The sequence below is a fragment of the Patiria miniata genome, unplaced genomic scaffold (genome assembly GCF_015706575.1).
Source record: "Patiria miniata isolate m_02_andy unplaced genomic scaffold, ASM1570657v1 HiC_scaffold_8, whole genome shotgun sequence".
Taxonomy (NCBI): domain Eukaryota; kingdom Metazoa; phylum Echinodermata; class Asteroidea; order Valvatida; family Asterinidae; genus Patiria; species Patiria miniata.
The window spans coordinates 2262320-2277495 of NW_024037075.1; the positions used below are offsets into that span (position 1 = coordinate 2262320).

At 40.8% G+C, this 15176-nt stretch overlaps 1 protein-coding gene across 1 annotated transcript in view; it reads right to left on the reverse strand.

Annotated features, from left to right (window-relative positions):
- Positions 1-15176, reverse strand: part of LOC119719255 (serine/threonine-protein kinase 17A-like) — a 37518-nt gene continuing 22342 nt past the window's right edge. Inside the window, exons 4-6 of the mRNA XM_038188631.1 lie at positions 4714-4843; positions 3950-4178; positions 1-3115 (exon numbers count right to left, since the gene is read on the reverse strand). Coding sequence (XP_038044559.1) covers positions 2560-3115; positions 3950-4178; positions 4714-4843 — 915 coding nt within the window. The 3' untranslated portion in view covers positions 1-2559. The remainder of the gene's footprint in view (positions 3116-3949; positions 4179-4713; positions 4844-15176) is intronic.

Below are 15176 nucleotides of genomic sequence, written 5' to 3' on the forward strand. Positions count from 1 at the left end.
AATCTTCAAAATGAGGGCCTAGCGACCATTTAAATGGGTTTATCTTGCATCAAATACAATTTGGGCAGTTTGAGAAAAAATAAATATTGGACACAATTTGATTCAAAATACAAGGTTAACCTCCCTTGCCACGTTTTCAGCGTTTTGGCCAAACAAATAATTTTGCAACAACAACTGTGCATCTTCAAACCAAGGCCTAGCCATCATATAAATGGGTTGATCTTGCATCAAATGCAAACATTTTGGCGGTTTTGGAAATGTTCATTTTTGACGCAATTTCATTCAAAACACAAGGTTAACCCATTACTACAGCTTTGTCAAATTGTTGGCCCACAAAAAATACATGTAGTTTTGTAATAACCTCCATAAATCATCAAAATGAGAGCCAAAAAAAACCTATTTAAATGGTTAATCGCGCATAATATGCCATTTTGAGGTTGTTTTGAGGAAAAGTTAAATTTTGACCCAATTTAAAAAAAAAATGCAAGGTTAACCCCTTACCATCAAAGCATACTTCGGCTGAATTTTGTTGTTGATAAATTCACCAAATCCTTGAAACAAAACCCTTACAACTTTTAAAAATGACCTTATCTTTTGCCGGGATAACTTGGCATCAAGAGGTAGAGAAGTTTAAAATTTCCTGCTTATTAAAACCAGATGAGTGCAATGTACATGTAGCTTCCCTAGTGAATATCAATAGGTGACTACAATCTACCAGTAGGTTTCAAATTAACATTTTTTCACAAACTACAGAAGACTTGCAAGGATTAGACTAAAAATGGCCTAACGGTCGACAAGTTTATCCACAATAATCCACAGTGTAAGCTGCAGGTTTCAGAAGGAAATTTCCCTTGAAACTCCTTCAATAAAGTTTGGTTACAAACCGAAAAGTTCAATGAGATGATTTTTTTTGCGAAGCTGTTCGGAATCTTGTAACTACCTGTAATATTTGACGCAATAAACCTATGGGTTCCGTGCATGGACAGAAGTTGGCGCCCTATCACCGCGTTTGACAGCTCAATTGGAAAGACACACCGTGCGCATGCAACGGTTCGTGCGCGTACGGCGCAACACTACCGATTTTATTCAGATTGTGCTCATAGGCTAAGTATCCAGCGTCCGGATACCAGATACTACGAGTCTATTGCAGATAAACTTGTCTTCAACTTACCCTAGATACGTCTATTGCAGATAAACTTGTCTTCAACTTACCCTAGATACGGTATTTAATAAAACTCTTAACCGTAGGAGCACTGAAAATTGAAATGTGTCGCGAAACACTACTTTTCACCCCATGCCAACGTTGATAATAGTAAAAATTGTTCATACTTTCACAAGTACAACTGGCCTCAAAGTGTGTAACCGCAAGAGGTTTCCCGCCTAAGAGTATCATGCGTGTTAAAACAAAAACCTACATGTTAATCTCTTTTGTCAAATTAAATAACGAAATTATATACAAATCTATTTTTTTTTACAAAAATCATGATAACATGCAATCTGAGTCGCCCCCCAAAATAATTACTAACACAACGAGTTGTTATTGTGAATTCATCCCTTTTGTAACAACTGTCAACACCCTACGGGTTAAAACTTGACAAGTCATGTCATTGGTCATTAGCCTCCCTCCACCGTAAACATCTACCAATGGCAGCCCTCGTAACAGAGCTTTTTGGCATAACTTTCAAAAAGCAACTACTGTACTACACCATGCCAACATTTCTAGTTAAGTAGTTTTGTTAAAATGTAAATTTTAGAATGTGCCGTTTTGCTAGAAATAAATAGTTCAATCGCCTATGCGTCAAGATAATATTGAGACAAAGTGCCATGAGTTTTAGAGAAACGAATGACTAAATACACACCTTGAAATTACGGGCTAAAAGCAAATTTGGTTGTTAACGATACACTTTGGCATGCAAAAACAAAACTATCAGCGGAATTTCTGGGTAGGACAAACTAATGCCAGTGTATTTCCAGGCACTTGATGACTTAAACTTGTTACCGTTGTATGAGTTGCTATTAACTTGTTTTGCTGCAATCGTGTTTTCATCTTTTCAAGAAATGTTTATAATTACTGCATTATATTTGGAAGCCCTGAAGTGGAAAACTTTCGGCACTAATTTTTTTTTATTTGTAGAAGGGTGACTCTTGGGGTAATTTTTTTCCGAAATTGTCGATTTTTTTTAGTCATTTACTAAAAAAACAACTTTCTTTACTGTATATGTTGTAAAAAACTTGGTCCCAGCAATGATATCTAACACACGTCGACTGTAGTACAGAACGTAAAATGGAAAGATGGTCAATATTTTTTACTATAAAAACTATTCTAGCCACCAAAACTGTGAAATTTTCCAAATATACATTTACACATGGATGGATTGTTTGGGTTAAAATTCAACTTCAGAGAACAGAAGCTGTCTCATCACAGTACAGCTCTTTGAGCAGCTTGCTAACGGCACGCCGGACTAAATGCTCCACGCTGGAATGATGCAGGCGAGTTGGTTCATAAGTTAATTTCCAATGAGCAGTCCCTGAATGTAAATTGTCTTGAATGTTTATTCCTTAGACGACCTGAATGCAGATTCGCTTTGGGTGATTGAGATCTTTAGGTAGGGCGTCTTTGCTCTTGAGTAGTACCCGTCTGGGGGCTGAGGGGCTGTGGTAGGGTGACCTGCAGTGATCGTTCTGCTCCGAGGAGTCCGAGTTTGCCTCGACCGATTCCGCGGTCTCTGAGTCTTCCGAGTCGAGGATTCTCTTCTCAGACTCCTTGGCGTTCCCACCAAAGTCGACGCAATCTTGGTCTGGGGTGACAGTTCTGATTGTGACAGTCGCGGTGAATATTTGCGGCGTCGATTGATTGCAGGTCGTGGGGATCGCGTCGGGGGAACTGTCGCGATTTGATACACGGGAGTCTGCCGAGTCGTGAGGGTGGGGCGTCATTTCGGAGTCCTCGCCTTGACAGTGGTCCGAGAAGTCCTCGTCTTTGCTGATGTCCTCCTTGAGGTGGTTATTGTTGTCGGTCTCCGCTAGCCTGAGTTCCGGCTCTTTCGTTGTCATCTTTTCGCAGCTGCCTTGAAGCCAGGGGTGGTTGAGGCACTCTTCGGCTGTTAGCCGTTTCCTGCAAAATAAGAAAATAATCAACACAGTTTATCAGGGTGTTGGACAAACTGTGCGGTGGATGGAAAAACAAAGTGTGGTAGTATAAGAGTGAAGTATAAATCTGCTTAAGGCAAAACGAGGCAAAACAATTTCCCCCTTGAAGCAAAATTATATAATTGCGGTTCCCACTTCTATATCAGATTTGAAGCAGCCAGCTAAAACCTGGTAAGCTCCGCAGTCCAGTGGATAAGAGGTCTGGCCTAGACCTGGAAGATGTTGGTTTGAGTCCTACTCAAGGAAGCTTCTTGTATTTTTCCTCACAAGCTCTATGAAAGAACTGAGTATATTCAGTGCTCGCAGGACAAAACGAAATGTTAAATCAGCATAGCTCCACTCAGCAAGCTTGTGATTGTTATTTGTCCTCAAAAGCTCACACCAAACAAGGAGCAAAATCAGTTATTAACCCTAACTCCCTAGCATGACTTACTAGGAACCATACCCATCCTGGCAAATTCCAACACCATTATGGGAAACTGCACATGCATATTTCTGACTTTGATTCTGGAGGTGTGCCAACCCATTGTAAAAGACTGTCAGTTTAGGGGTGCTGTACCCATCCTGACAAATTCCAACAAACATGCTGTTGGGGTTTGATGGGTTGAGTTCTGTCAGGGTTAATCCTAACTCCCTACACATTTTTTTGCTAGGAACCTTACTGAATCCTCCATAATCCAACACCCCAGTGCAAGAATATGAGCATTCTCAATCCTACAAAATCCTACGAACCTCCGGGTGGGTTTGGAAGGATTTGGGAAGGTTAGGGTTATAATCAGGTTCAACTCGGCACACTTACTCAGGCTCCTTGATGCAGACTCTCCGGATCAGATCCATGGCGTCGTCTGAGATGTCCTGGAAGAACTCCAGCGGAAAGTCCAGGTTGACCTGGGAGATGTTGAGGAACGTCTCCTGCTTGTCGTCTCCGGCAAACGGCGAGATGCCCGTCAGCATGACGTAGGTTAAGACGCCGATACTCCACATGTCTGTTGCTAACGTGATGGGCTCGTAGTTGAGGACCTCCGGAGCTGTGGCAAAATGGAAACAATTTCATTTGGGATTCTTTGTTTCAGTTGACGGTCGAAAGAGCCTGTTTTGGTTCATGGTGTACCCGTGTTGATTTCAAAACGGGTACGGGAGATACCAGAAGGGGTGCGCATCGGAATCCGGTACCTTGGACTTCCTGACCGCTGATGTCAGGAACCAGTTCCAGATTGTGGGATCAGGTACCCGTAACCAGCTTTACAAATTACCTAGTTAACTTCTCAGACAACAAAGAAGAAAGGTTTTGAATGCCAAGTGCGGGGAATTTTCAAAATGAAAACCAGGCTACATTGAAAACCAACAGAGATTTCGTGTTTACGTACTTTCGACACTCGACAGATGATGATCACGAAAAGTTACAGTTTACACTGCAAAGCTATAAAGCCTGTTCGAGATCTGAAATTTGGGGCTGGGTTTCTTGTAGGGCTACCTGAGTTTTACTTCAATAGGGTACCCGGTCCCTGTACTGGCAGGAGGGATCCATGCAAACAATGCGATGAAAGTTCTCACTTGACCTACCGACAAATTCAGGCGTTCCAACGATGTCCCGTATGACCTCGCCGTTGTGGACGAGCCTCGCGATGCCAAAGTCGATGAGTTTGATGTCGCCGAGACACGGCAGGCCCGACGTCAGCAGAATGTTTTGTGGCTGCAGAGGAAAAAGAACAACAAAAAAAACCACACATGTCAATTCATGACTTCAATTCAGGTAATCCATACCGGTATTTCTTGAAATTAGCCTTTGAAATGAGGACAAGTTTTGGTATTGAAACACAATACGTTCTTCAGGGCATTCATTTAATGCAAGTCCACGATTTTGCGACATTGTGCCTGCACTGAACATTAAGTGTCACGGTTAAAAGTCATCATCTTTATGCTACGCTCTACATGCAGACTATAGTGCTACATTTTATCGACATCTTGTACATGTATGTACAAATTTAACAGAAGCTTTTCCAATCCTTTTGGTCGATATTTCTCAGCTGAATCTCTCTTGAGGTCCATTAAAAACCCAACATTCCTTGCCTACACCCCGCAGCGATCCCAGGGGCAACATTCTCGCACTTGACACTCCCCAGCATGAATGTACCTGCGAATGCTTTCAGTAAGGGTCAAAGGTCACAGAAGTGCAAGCTAACCACCCCCCCCCCCTTCCCACCCATCACCAAATCAGCCAGCTGTGGTTGGAACCGACAACAAAACCCATGTTGTTACAAAGTTGTTTCAGTATGCAGTTTGCCGGGAAAGAAAAGATACCGGTAGGGCAGTGCTGTGGTTGAGAAAACACTTCAGGGAATTCAGGTGTACAAAAATCACAAGAAAGAGAAAGAGAAATTGACAAAAGCTGGGGTTGATGGCGGGTACAGGAGTTGTTTTGAGAGCCGCATATATGCCAAATGTTGAATACTTTCAATTTACTTTGTAAAGTGATCGGCGTTTGCCCGGGCTTGCAGGTGCGACACGGGGACTCAGACTTTTCTGGCATGTGGACCTTCATTGATTCCAATGAAATGTACCCCTCAAATTAAGGATTGGGAATTTTGGCAATGGGACCCAGGAAAATCCAATTACTTCCTCATGCGCATGCACAGCTTGAATACAGCGCGGATGAAATATGTTGGGCACCACTGCCACTGTTTATCTTGTAATAGCGCCCCCTCTTGACTGAGCTTGTCACAAACCGGATGCAGAAGGGAAACAAATCTGATCTCTGGTCTTGAACAAAGACTACAATGCCTTTCTTGTATTTGTTTTAGATTGTGACTATTATCTGCCACAGGAAGATAATACCCTGGATTTCCTATCACGCTACGGTACTGTGGCAGAGTTCGGACATCAAAAAAACCTGACGACCTTCAGAGACATGCACTTTGGAACAAAGCCACACCAGTCCCGTCCACGCAATGGTTCGGTAACATGAGTCACGTTTACCAATCCATTGCGTGGACAGGTACGTGAGTCACATCTCTCAATGACAGACCAGTATACGGTACAGGTGTGACACTGATCAACCCATCTGTGCCCGTACCGCCCCCAAAGTGCCCTGCCTGTTACTCCTTATACCGGTACCGCCCCAAATCACCCCCTGGAGCACTCTATGGTTTTATAGATGCATCAAGGGGTGAATAATTACATGTGCTTATGGGTTCCAAATATTTAGGCCATGAAAACTATTGGTCACAGACTAATCCAAAACACAGCTTTAATTTAAACATGGTACACAATAACATTATTTACCATTTTAGCCTAAACTGGTAATCTGCACATTCTCAGGCCACTGTATCAGTTTCCGGCAATATTTCAGTGCCGTAGTTGGTGGAGAAGAAAAATTGCCTTTGTACCCACTAATCTGCGGTACACGTTCATGTTAATCTTAATGTAATAAATGTACCGGTACAACGTATGCAATACAGGAAGGCAACATTTGCATTTGGCAGAGGAATTTATTCTTAACCAGTTCCTGTTTTCAGACAGAAATTGGCACATTGACAAGAAGTGAGTGGTACCGTCTGGCATTACATCAACATTAAAAATTCAGAAAAAACAGGGTGGATAAATGTACGCGGTTTTACATTGTTATGGTACAATTTGTATCTACATGTATCTACCAGCGTACATGTACATGTATGTGTTCTATCTTTTCTGGTACATGTAGATTCTGCAGAAATTCAGATCTTTATCACGATCACTCAGTATGGTCTGACCATGCATTTCTTGTTTGTTATTGGGCTCAGGGGTTTCTGCAGAAACACCTGCACATTAGGATAATTGATTGATGTACCTGTTGTTGATGTACTGTACCGGTACCTGTCCACAGCACAAACTTTGACAACAGGTACCTGCACCCTATTTGCCTGAAGGTGCTAATGGTATGTGTCAATCTTAGGCCTGCTATAAATCTGTACATACACCATGAATAAACAGAAAGCATAGCAGCTATGAACCTACATGCAGTATTGTAGGAATGGGCAGAGAGCCATGTACAAATGTACATATTACATGTAGATGTGTACATGTATATCATGCACATCCCCAATACGTACACAAATTGCAAAGATTACCAAAAGATAGAGATTGATATAAGTCCCTGATTAATAAGTTTTAACAACTTTCCACGAAACTGAAACAAAAGGTAACAATTGTTCAAACCTCTAACTTCGAGTAAATTCTGGTGAGGTACATTTACCGGCCTTGCTCTATGGTACATGTAAGTCCACAGACACAATCCTTAATCGTGGAGGAGTAATTTGAATGCCGTGATGTACCAGTACATGAATTATGTCAAGATGTTGGATATTATTGATACAATGTGCATGTGATAAAAGTGTCTGACATTACAGTTTTTGGAATTTTTTTTTTATAAATATAAACATGACCTTAGAAGTTGAGAGAATACACTTTAGAATATTAAAACCTGACTATAGTATGAAAACATAAAAAAATGTCAATGGATTTTCGTTTTTTGGGGCATGCTTTTAACAAGGTAAATCAAATCCATTTTCATACAATAATTGTTTGAATAGTAATGATCATGTGACCAGATGAAGTAATTCAATGAACTGTGGTAACGTCAAAGAACTAAGGATACAGACCACATGGCTGTTTCCCATTGCGTTGGAACAATTTGGGCAATAGTAACCACATAAACCACAAACGTGCACACCACAGGAACCAAGCGTCTATTTGCAAGACAATTAAAACTTATTTTGGGGTTTAAGCATTTCTTTTCTTTTCTAAATTTGAAGTGGAACCGGTAGTACATTGTCCTGTGCCCTTGACCGCTGTGAGGTTAAATTGAAGAATGTCACGTGAAGGAGAAATAGATACAATGGCATATTTTGTTGCCATAGTGAAAAATAATCAAGTCAATAAAAAGTCATGCAGGGTTAAGATTGTCAAATAAAAACAATAATCTGAAAATTGGATGAAAGGACTGAAAGCATTTCTTTCTACACTTGATGATAATGTCTCTCTGCCAGATTTAAAAAAAAAATTGATTTCAGACAAAAGGCTGAATAATCTCATGCCTGATCATGTGCGTGCGAACTTAATATTGTTTCGGAAGTTGTATTTCCTTGAAAATTGATTGCGTGTTTTGTGTGTTTTTTACTTTTAGTTCCTAAAATGGCACAGGAAGCTTAACGTCAATAATTCAAAGAAATGTGATTTTGAAAATGCAGTAATTTTTAGAAAATCGAGAAGAAAATTGATGAAATCGAACAAAACTGCAGCACAATGACAGAATTGACTACATGTAATTGGGAGATCATAGGCTGGATCATAGCTCGGTTGGTAAAACACCTGTGCAGTATTCTAGCGGTCACTGGTTCAAATCCTGCCTTGTTTCTCTATCTCCCCTGTTCACACCTGATCAGACTGCCGTTGTGACAGACTTGTGACTGGCTTGAGATGGACTTGTGATTGACTTGTGACAGGCTTGTGATGTACTTGTGACTGGCTTGTGACAGACTTGTGATGGACTGGTGACTGGCTTGTGACACACTTGTGATTGACTTGTAATTAATTGGTGACTGGCTTGTGAAAGACTTGTGATGGACTTGTGACAGACTTGTGATTGACTGGTGATGGACTTGTGACTGGCTTGTGACAAACTTGTGATGGACTGGTGACTAACTTGTTCAACATTTGAGATACCTGAAATGAAACTGCTATGAAGTAGCCATAATTTTATTCAAGACAGCTCTTAACTTTTTCAACTTTTCTTTTTAACGCCCTGAGCCATGTTTGCTTGACTCCTTGTGGTCGACTAATCCCCGTGCAAAACATGTTGTCCGTTCGGCCTCACATCACGTAGCAGAGAAAAATGAAAAGAGAAAAGACAAGAACCCAAGACGCAGGCTGCCCACAGAGCAGCCTACGGGGAAGGCCAAAGATATTTATTCTCCCTAGGACCCCATCAGGGACAAGGGAAAAAGAGACTGGACAAAACGTACCATGGACACAACTTCCTGTTTTTTCTTTCTCTCAATGCACTCTCTGCTAGTGCTAGGAAATGTGTGTGCTAAGAACAAGTGGTCTGCTGAACACTCAGTTTCATAAAGCCACTCCAACAGAGAATGATTTGGCTACGACTGGATATAACACACCGGTCTATGGGAAGTGGCTAGCCGCTGCAGCCACTTCCATAGGCGCGTGTGTAATTTCTAGCCGTAGCCATTTACAAACTTCAGACACAGCCTTATAATACTTAGCACATTTGTAAGCTTCCCTCAAATATGATGAGAACCAGTCAAGAGGACTATACACTAGCATGACATTTCAACTGGTACCCTGATTTCACTAAGCAAATATTTTTCTGAGCTTAGTACATTTCTGAGCAGCAGCTCTGTTAAGTTGTTGCCATGTGTTCAAAATTGTATTATTTCATTAGATGATATTAAGTACATGATGTATGTGTACATGTTGTGTAGTTTACAATTTTTTTGTGCATGCAATAACAAGAAAAGCTTTCCCCCATATATGTACACAGGTAACTGTGTGTAACAATGAGGGGCCTAACACTGTTCCCCCCTCCCAGCTCTAGGGATGTTGTCTGGGTTAACTGATTACTCTTCCGCACCCCCCCCCCCCCCCCCCCGGCCCCCACCCCTCATACAACCTCCCCCTGATATCATCCATAAAACTTAAATCCACAACTCAAATGTTTGTCTTTGTAACCTGCAAACAACATGTTTGTTGTCTTACCCTTTCATTTCCGCCCCCTTTTGATTTGAGCCCACGCCCACAACTGTGGGAAGAAAATCCCACTTGCTGGTTGAGGCCTAGCTGGGACTTGAGCGCAACAATCCCACAACAATGGGTTTCCTTGGCCGGCCATTACATTGTTCTTCCTCCCCCTGGCTGAGGTATCCAGGAAGTGATTATAACTGTCCCCGCTTAAGACACTTCCTATGTGACCGCAAAAGAGCAGTAAAACTCTATTCCTTTAGAGGTCTGGCCATGTACACTTCTGTTATCTCTTTTAACCCTAATAACTCCGAGGCCTGTACATGCAAGAAATTTTGAAATCTCCAAATCCCAGAACAAGAACCAAATGGCACACTATGTGTAAGTTTACTTTAAGTACAACAAAGAGGACTGTATCTTTCTCAATCCTGCAAAATCCTTCAATATCCTGGTGGATTTTGGAAGATGAAGAAACAATAATGTACATGTATTGTATGAGTATGTACGCATTCCAAAATCAAAAAGGTCAAAATGTTAAGTCTTACAGTGTACAACATCAGGCCAATGGCCAACTGGTACAAAATACACTATGTACATGTATCATGTTGGCTGACACACATAAATGTAGCCTCAACAGATGCCTCCCAAAAAGTCTGAAACTTTTGTTCTGAAAAGAAACAAAAATACTTTTAAAACTGAAAATGACCAACACCTGTGAATTTCTCTGTTGTTAGCATAACATAAACTGTACTGAGTTTGTAGAAAAACAACCAGCAATGCATGCACAGTGTTAAACCTTTCCCCTTGGTTGCTAAGAATTACATGAACTATTGCATAGATTTCTTTACCCTAAGACTGACAGGGAGATTGACAAGTGTCTAAACAAAAAGCAAACAATCCGAAACCATACCAATGCCCATTTGAAATGCTGTGACAATCACTTTGACAAGCTGCTTGACGAAATATCAAACAATTCTCTTCCAACTTCAAAACATTTCAAGGAATCTGTCTGATTGTCCCAAATCCTCTTCACTTCATTCCTTTACCATCTCAAAGAGTCAACAAGGGTCCCTAGGAACTCAAGCAGGCTCTAAACCGGAGGCAAATAAAGAAACCTTAATTTGTACATGTCTACATCTCATGCATCAGCAGATTTGGGCTAATCCGTTCTATACATGTACATACCGGCCTTGCCTCATTCAACTGATTTCGGGGAATCCTTTCTGAGTACGCACAAAAGCGTCTTCTGCTCGGATGGATTTTCTACAGGTTTTCGAGGGCTGTTGCCGCACGCTCACTAGGCACGCGTCTTCTAAGACACACTGAGAAACCCCTCGAGTGCACATTAAGATGTGCATGTCGTTGAGACATTTCCAAGTGTCTGTAGTGGGTGTTCAAATGAAGGATGAAGCCTCTGGTACTGAGTACTGGGTTTGTGATTGACAAGCTCAAGACTAGAGCATCTACAGTAGGTACACATACATTTGTAAATTGCACAATACAATGTACTGTTCATGTATGAAAACTACATGTGTCAGTACATGCTCACAATTAAGTCTAGAGACTTTTTAAATACACGTACTTTACACTGAAGTTGACTGAACCCTTATAAAACCTTTTATTTTCCCGCCTGGGGAAATAGCTCATGAATATAAACAACATCCTTATGGGCCATTCTATACATTTAGGTTCCAATTTGGACATTTTTCCTTTCCCAAGTCACCTTGGAACGTTGCAGTTTGCCATTCCAGTACAATTAAGAATGACATCATCAGTTGTTGTTGTTGTTGTTGTTGTTGGGGGTTTTTTTTTGGGGGGGGAGGTGGGTACAGTGGGTACACGTATAGTTTGCTGTTCATAATCACTCTTGGAGTGCGACTGCATTTTAAAGCAGTGCTCCAGAATTATAAAATTGGAGATGTCAGATGTAATAATACTATAGGGACGTGAAAAAAGTGGACTCCCAATTTATGCATAAAACACTTCTGCACATAGTGTATGAATTATTTTTTAGCAGCACAGTCCTAAGTGCACACAACATGTACATCAAGTGAACATGTGATACATTTGTGTAAGTTCATATTCCTAAAATCCTGTATCTATAGATGTACAGTACCATAGGCCTACATTGTATATCTCAAATGTCAGTGTGTACATCTTTCAGCTGGCGTTTATTGGAAAACAAATTAAACTTATAGTCAGCCCATGAGTGACATAAAACCAAACAACAAGCTATAAAAGTTGTGCCTTTCTCCCCGCCACAATACAGTTCAGTGTTCAGCCGTACTGCAGTGCTTTCTCTGGCTTAATACGCGTCTGTCAGTCCCCATAAAACTTCATTTCCGTCAATTACGACAAATCAAAACAAGCTCACCCCATTCCAAGCGGCTGCGAAATTCCAAAGTTTACGAGGTGACAAGTTGAGAAATTTTTTTCCCGAGTTCAAGGTTGGAAAGTACTGTACATGCAGTTGCACATATATCTGGGAGACTGGAATTTAAACAGGATTCATGGAGGAACACTGACTGATACTTTCAAAAGCTTTCCTCGAAACAATTTCAGCTCAATGAAAACTCACATGATCCGAAAAGTTGCATAGCAGGTGCTACCAAATGTACAAGTGTAACTTGCCAAGTTTTACAACTCATTAAGTATTTGTAAATGTCCCCACAATAAATGTACTGCATATTTATTCCCAAAGCGTATTACATGTACTTTCCTTCCCATCAACCCCCCCCCCCCCCAAGTTTTGTATTCAAATACTAATTTACTACAATTTAACCCTAACCCCCTAGGCCCTTTTGGCTAGGAACCATCCTCAACCCTGAAAATTCTCCAATTGCCGCCATGTAAAAATCTTTGAAACAGCCTCAATGCTCCAAAATCATCCGTTATTTCTTGAATTTATTCAGTGGGTTGATACCACGACTGCATTCAGCAGACAATTTTGAGGTGTGTAACTGTCTTTTGTTATAACAACGAATGCACAAGAGTTGTACTCATACGTATCCCTGATGAATAAAAGAACACGCCCCCCCCCCCCAAATATGCTGCTATCTGGAGCAATTCTATCCCACAAAGAAATGCATTTGAATATCAAACTTTTTATCAACCTGTTCATGGGGACAATGGCCACTCCAACGCAGACACTGAGGTGCCTTGGGCAATTCATTGTCATGACAGCGCCAAGTTTGCAACCCCGATTTCAACAGAACAAACTGAATTGGCCCAATTTGTTACACACTCCACGATTCCCGTTGACAACTTAACAACAAAGCCTTTGTTGTCCAAAGTATCTATTCTTTTCTTTCATCGGCCATTATTTGACCGCTAAATATTTCTGAGTGGAGGAGTCTTTTGTGTAGGTCCCACCTTCAGGGTACGAACAATCCTATTTTTTTCACCCGGGGCAAGTTTTGCACATATGCCAAGAATTTTGACCCACTAAAAGAAAACCCTCCCCCGCAAAGGTGTTCAAAAGCCACCGAGCTCGTAAAACGGTCACTATCTGGTGTAATGGTCACTTTTGGGGAAATAAATTGTTGGCTAAGACTGGTTTACAAACAAATTTAATATAGTTTTAAGTATCCATCTACATACAAATCTTCTAAAAATTGATTAGAAATTTCAATATCCCACAGCAGTAACCGGTAGTTACTTTTTTTCCTGTTATTACTTTGTTACCAGCGATGGGGTTGGCAAAACATTGAAATTTGTTCATCAAAAAATTAATAGAACTAACACCTTGAAGTATTGGGAGAATTTATTTCATAGATTTTATGCCTTTTTCTTCATCGTTTTTCTTGGGTTGCTCTTTTAAGTTAACCATTTTCAGCCTCCCTGCTTGATCTTGTATACTGATTGGACCATTTGTTTGAAATTAATCGTGACAAATCCTGCATGGACCTTGGAAAATAAACACAACTGTTAGGTACTTTTGGGATAGTTTCTAATTATTGTGGTGGCTTTGTCTAAACATCCTGTCCAGTTGAAAATGAATATGGGGAATTCCCTAAAAAGTAATGAGGCCTAAAGTGAAGTGACTTTAATAAATAATCATTCCGAGATCAGAAAGATTTTGGAACTTTGAGGAAGTTTCAAAAACATTTTGACATTTGAAGGAAGTTCCTTCAAGAATTCAACTGCAAGTTTCTCCTCAACAACCACATTCGGAACTCAAGAACTACCCTGGGAACAAAAGCCACAAGTTAAGGTCACCGTTGGCGCCCAGACCAATGTACACGCGCACAGCATTCCTTCTCATTCCTTCGGATTATCACCCCACAAGCTGCCAAATATAGCTTAATCCGCCGCCGGCTTTTTTTTCAGAAACCCAAAACACAAACCAAATTATCGCATTTCCTTTATGGCTCGCCAATGACAGTGAGGAATTTCCAAAATTTTCTTACCCCTCTGGCCAGTGTTTTTTTTTAGGGGGGGGGGATTTTTTAAAGGTACAATGTACAACATTTTACTTTTGCTGTAATTTTCAGAAATGGATGGATTTTGGGGTTAGAAGTTTATAGCAACTATTGTTGCACTGACCTGTTTAACTTGTTTTGTGTTCATAGATGCTGGAAAACCAAGAACACAATGCTGTTCTTGTAGTCTGGTTCCCTGACCCTACTTGAGACAAGGGAATTGTCAGGTCAGGGAATCAGACTAGCTGTCTTGCACCCGCTAACGGATGTGTTTACAAGCGACTGCAAACAAAATGTGGACTAACTAAATTTGGTAAATAGGGGACAGTGTTTGAAAAAAATGTCAGTTTTTCCCCAATGATGGTCAGCCGACCATCATTGGAAATGGTTCCAAAAATTCCACTTTTCCTAAAAATGACAGCACCCCAGGTGCCACGATTTCACAGGATGCTTGAGATTACTATTCACCTACAAGTACAATAAAGTAAAGTATTTCAGAATAATTTGGTAGTTGTGTTTCTGATGTTTGCAAAAGTTACCTTTAAACCAACAAAGGCACCCTTTGGAAGGTGAAGGGAGGAATTTGCAGAGCTTTACCAGCCTGCACCGTTGGCTAACTTACCCCACTTACACTTATGTTACAGGGATAGATTCAGGCAAGGAAAGTTGATCTTGGCATGAGGGGAGATTGGGTTGGAGTTTTCTTACCAGGATTGGGTCAATAGAAAGTTTTCCCTCAGGAGGTATCCCATGCCAGTTAGAATAACTACAACCCTTTTCTTGTAAACCTGAATTCACGGATTCCTTTCTCTGAGGATTACATAAATATACACGTTCATGTATGGAGTGTTTTTGAAAACTGCTGTAAAGAGG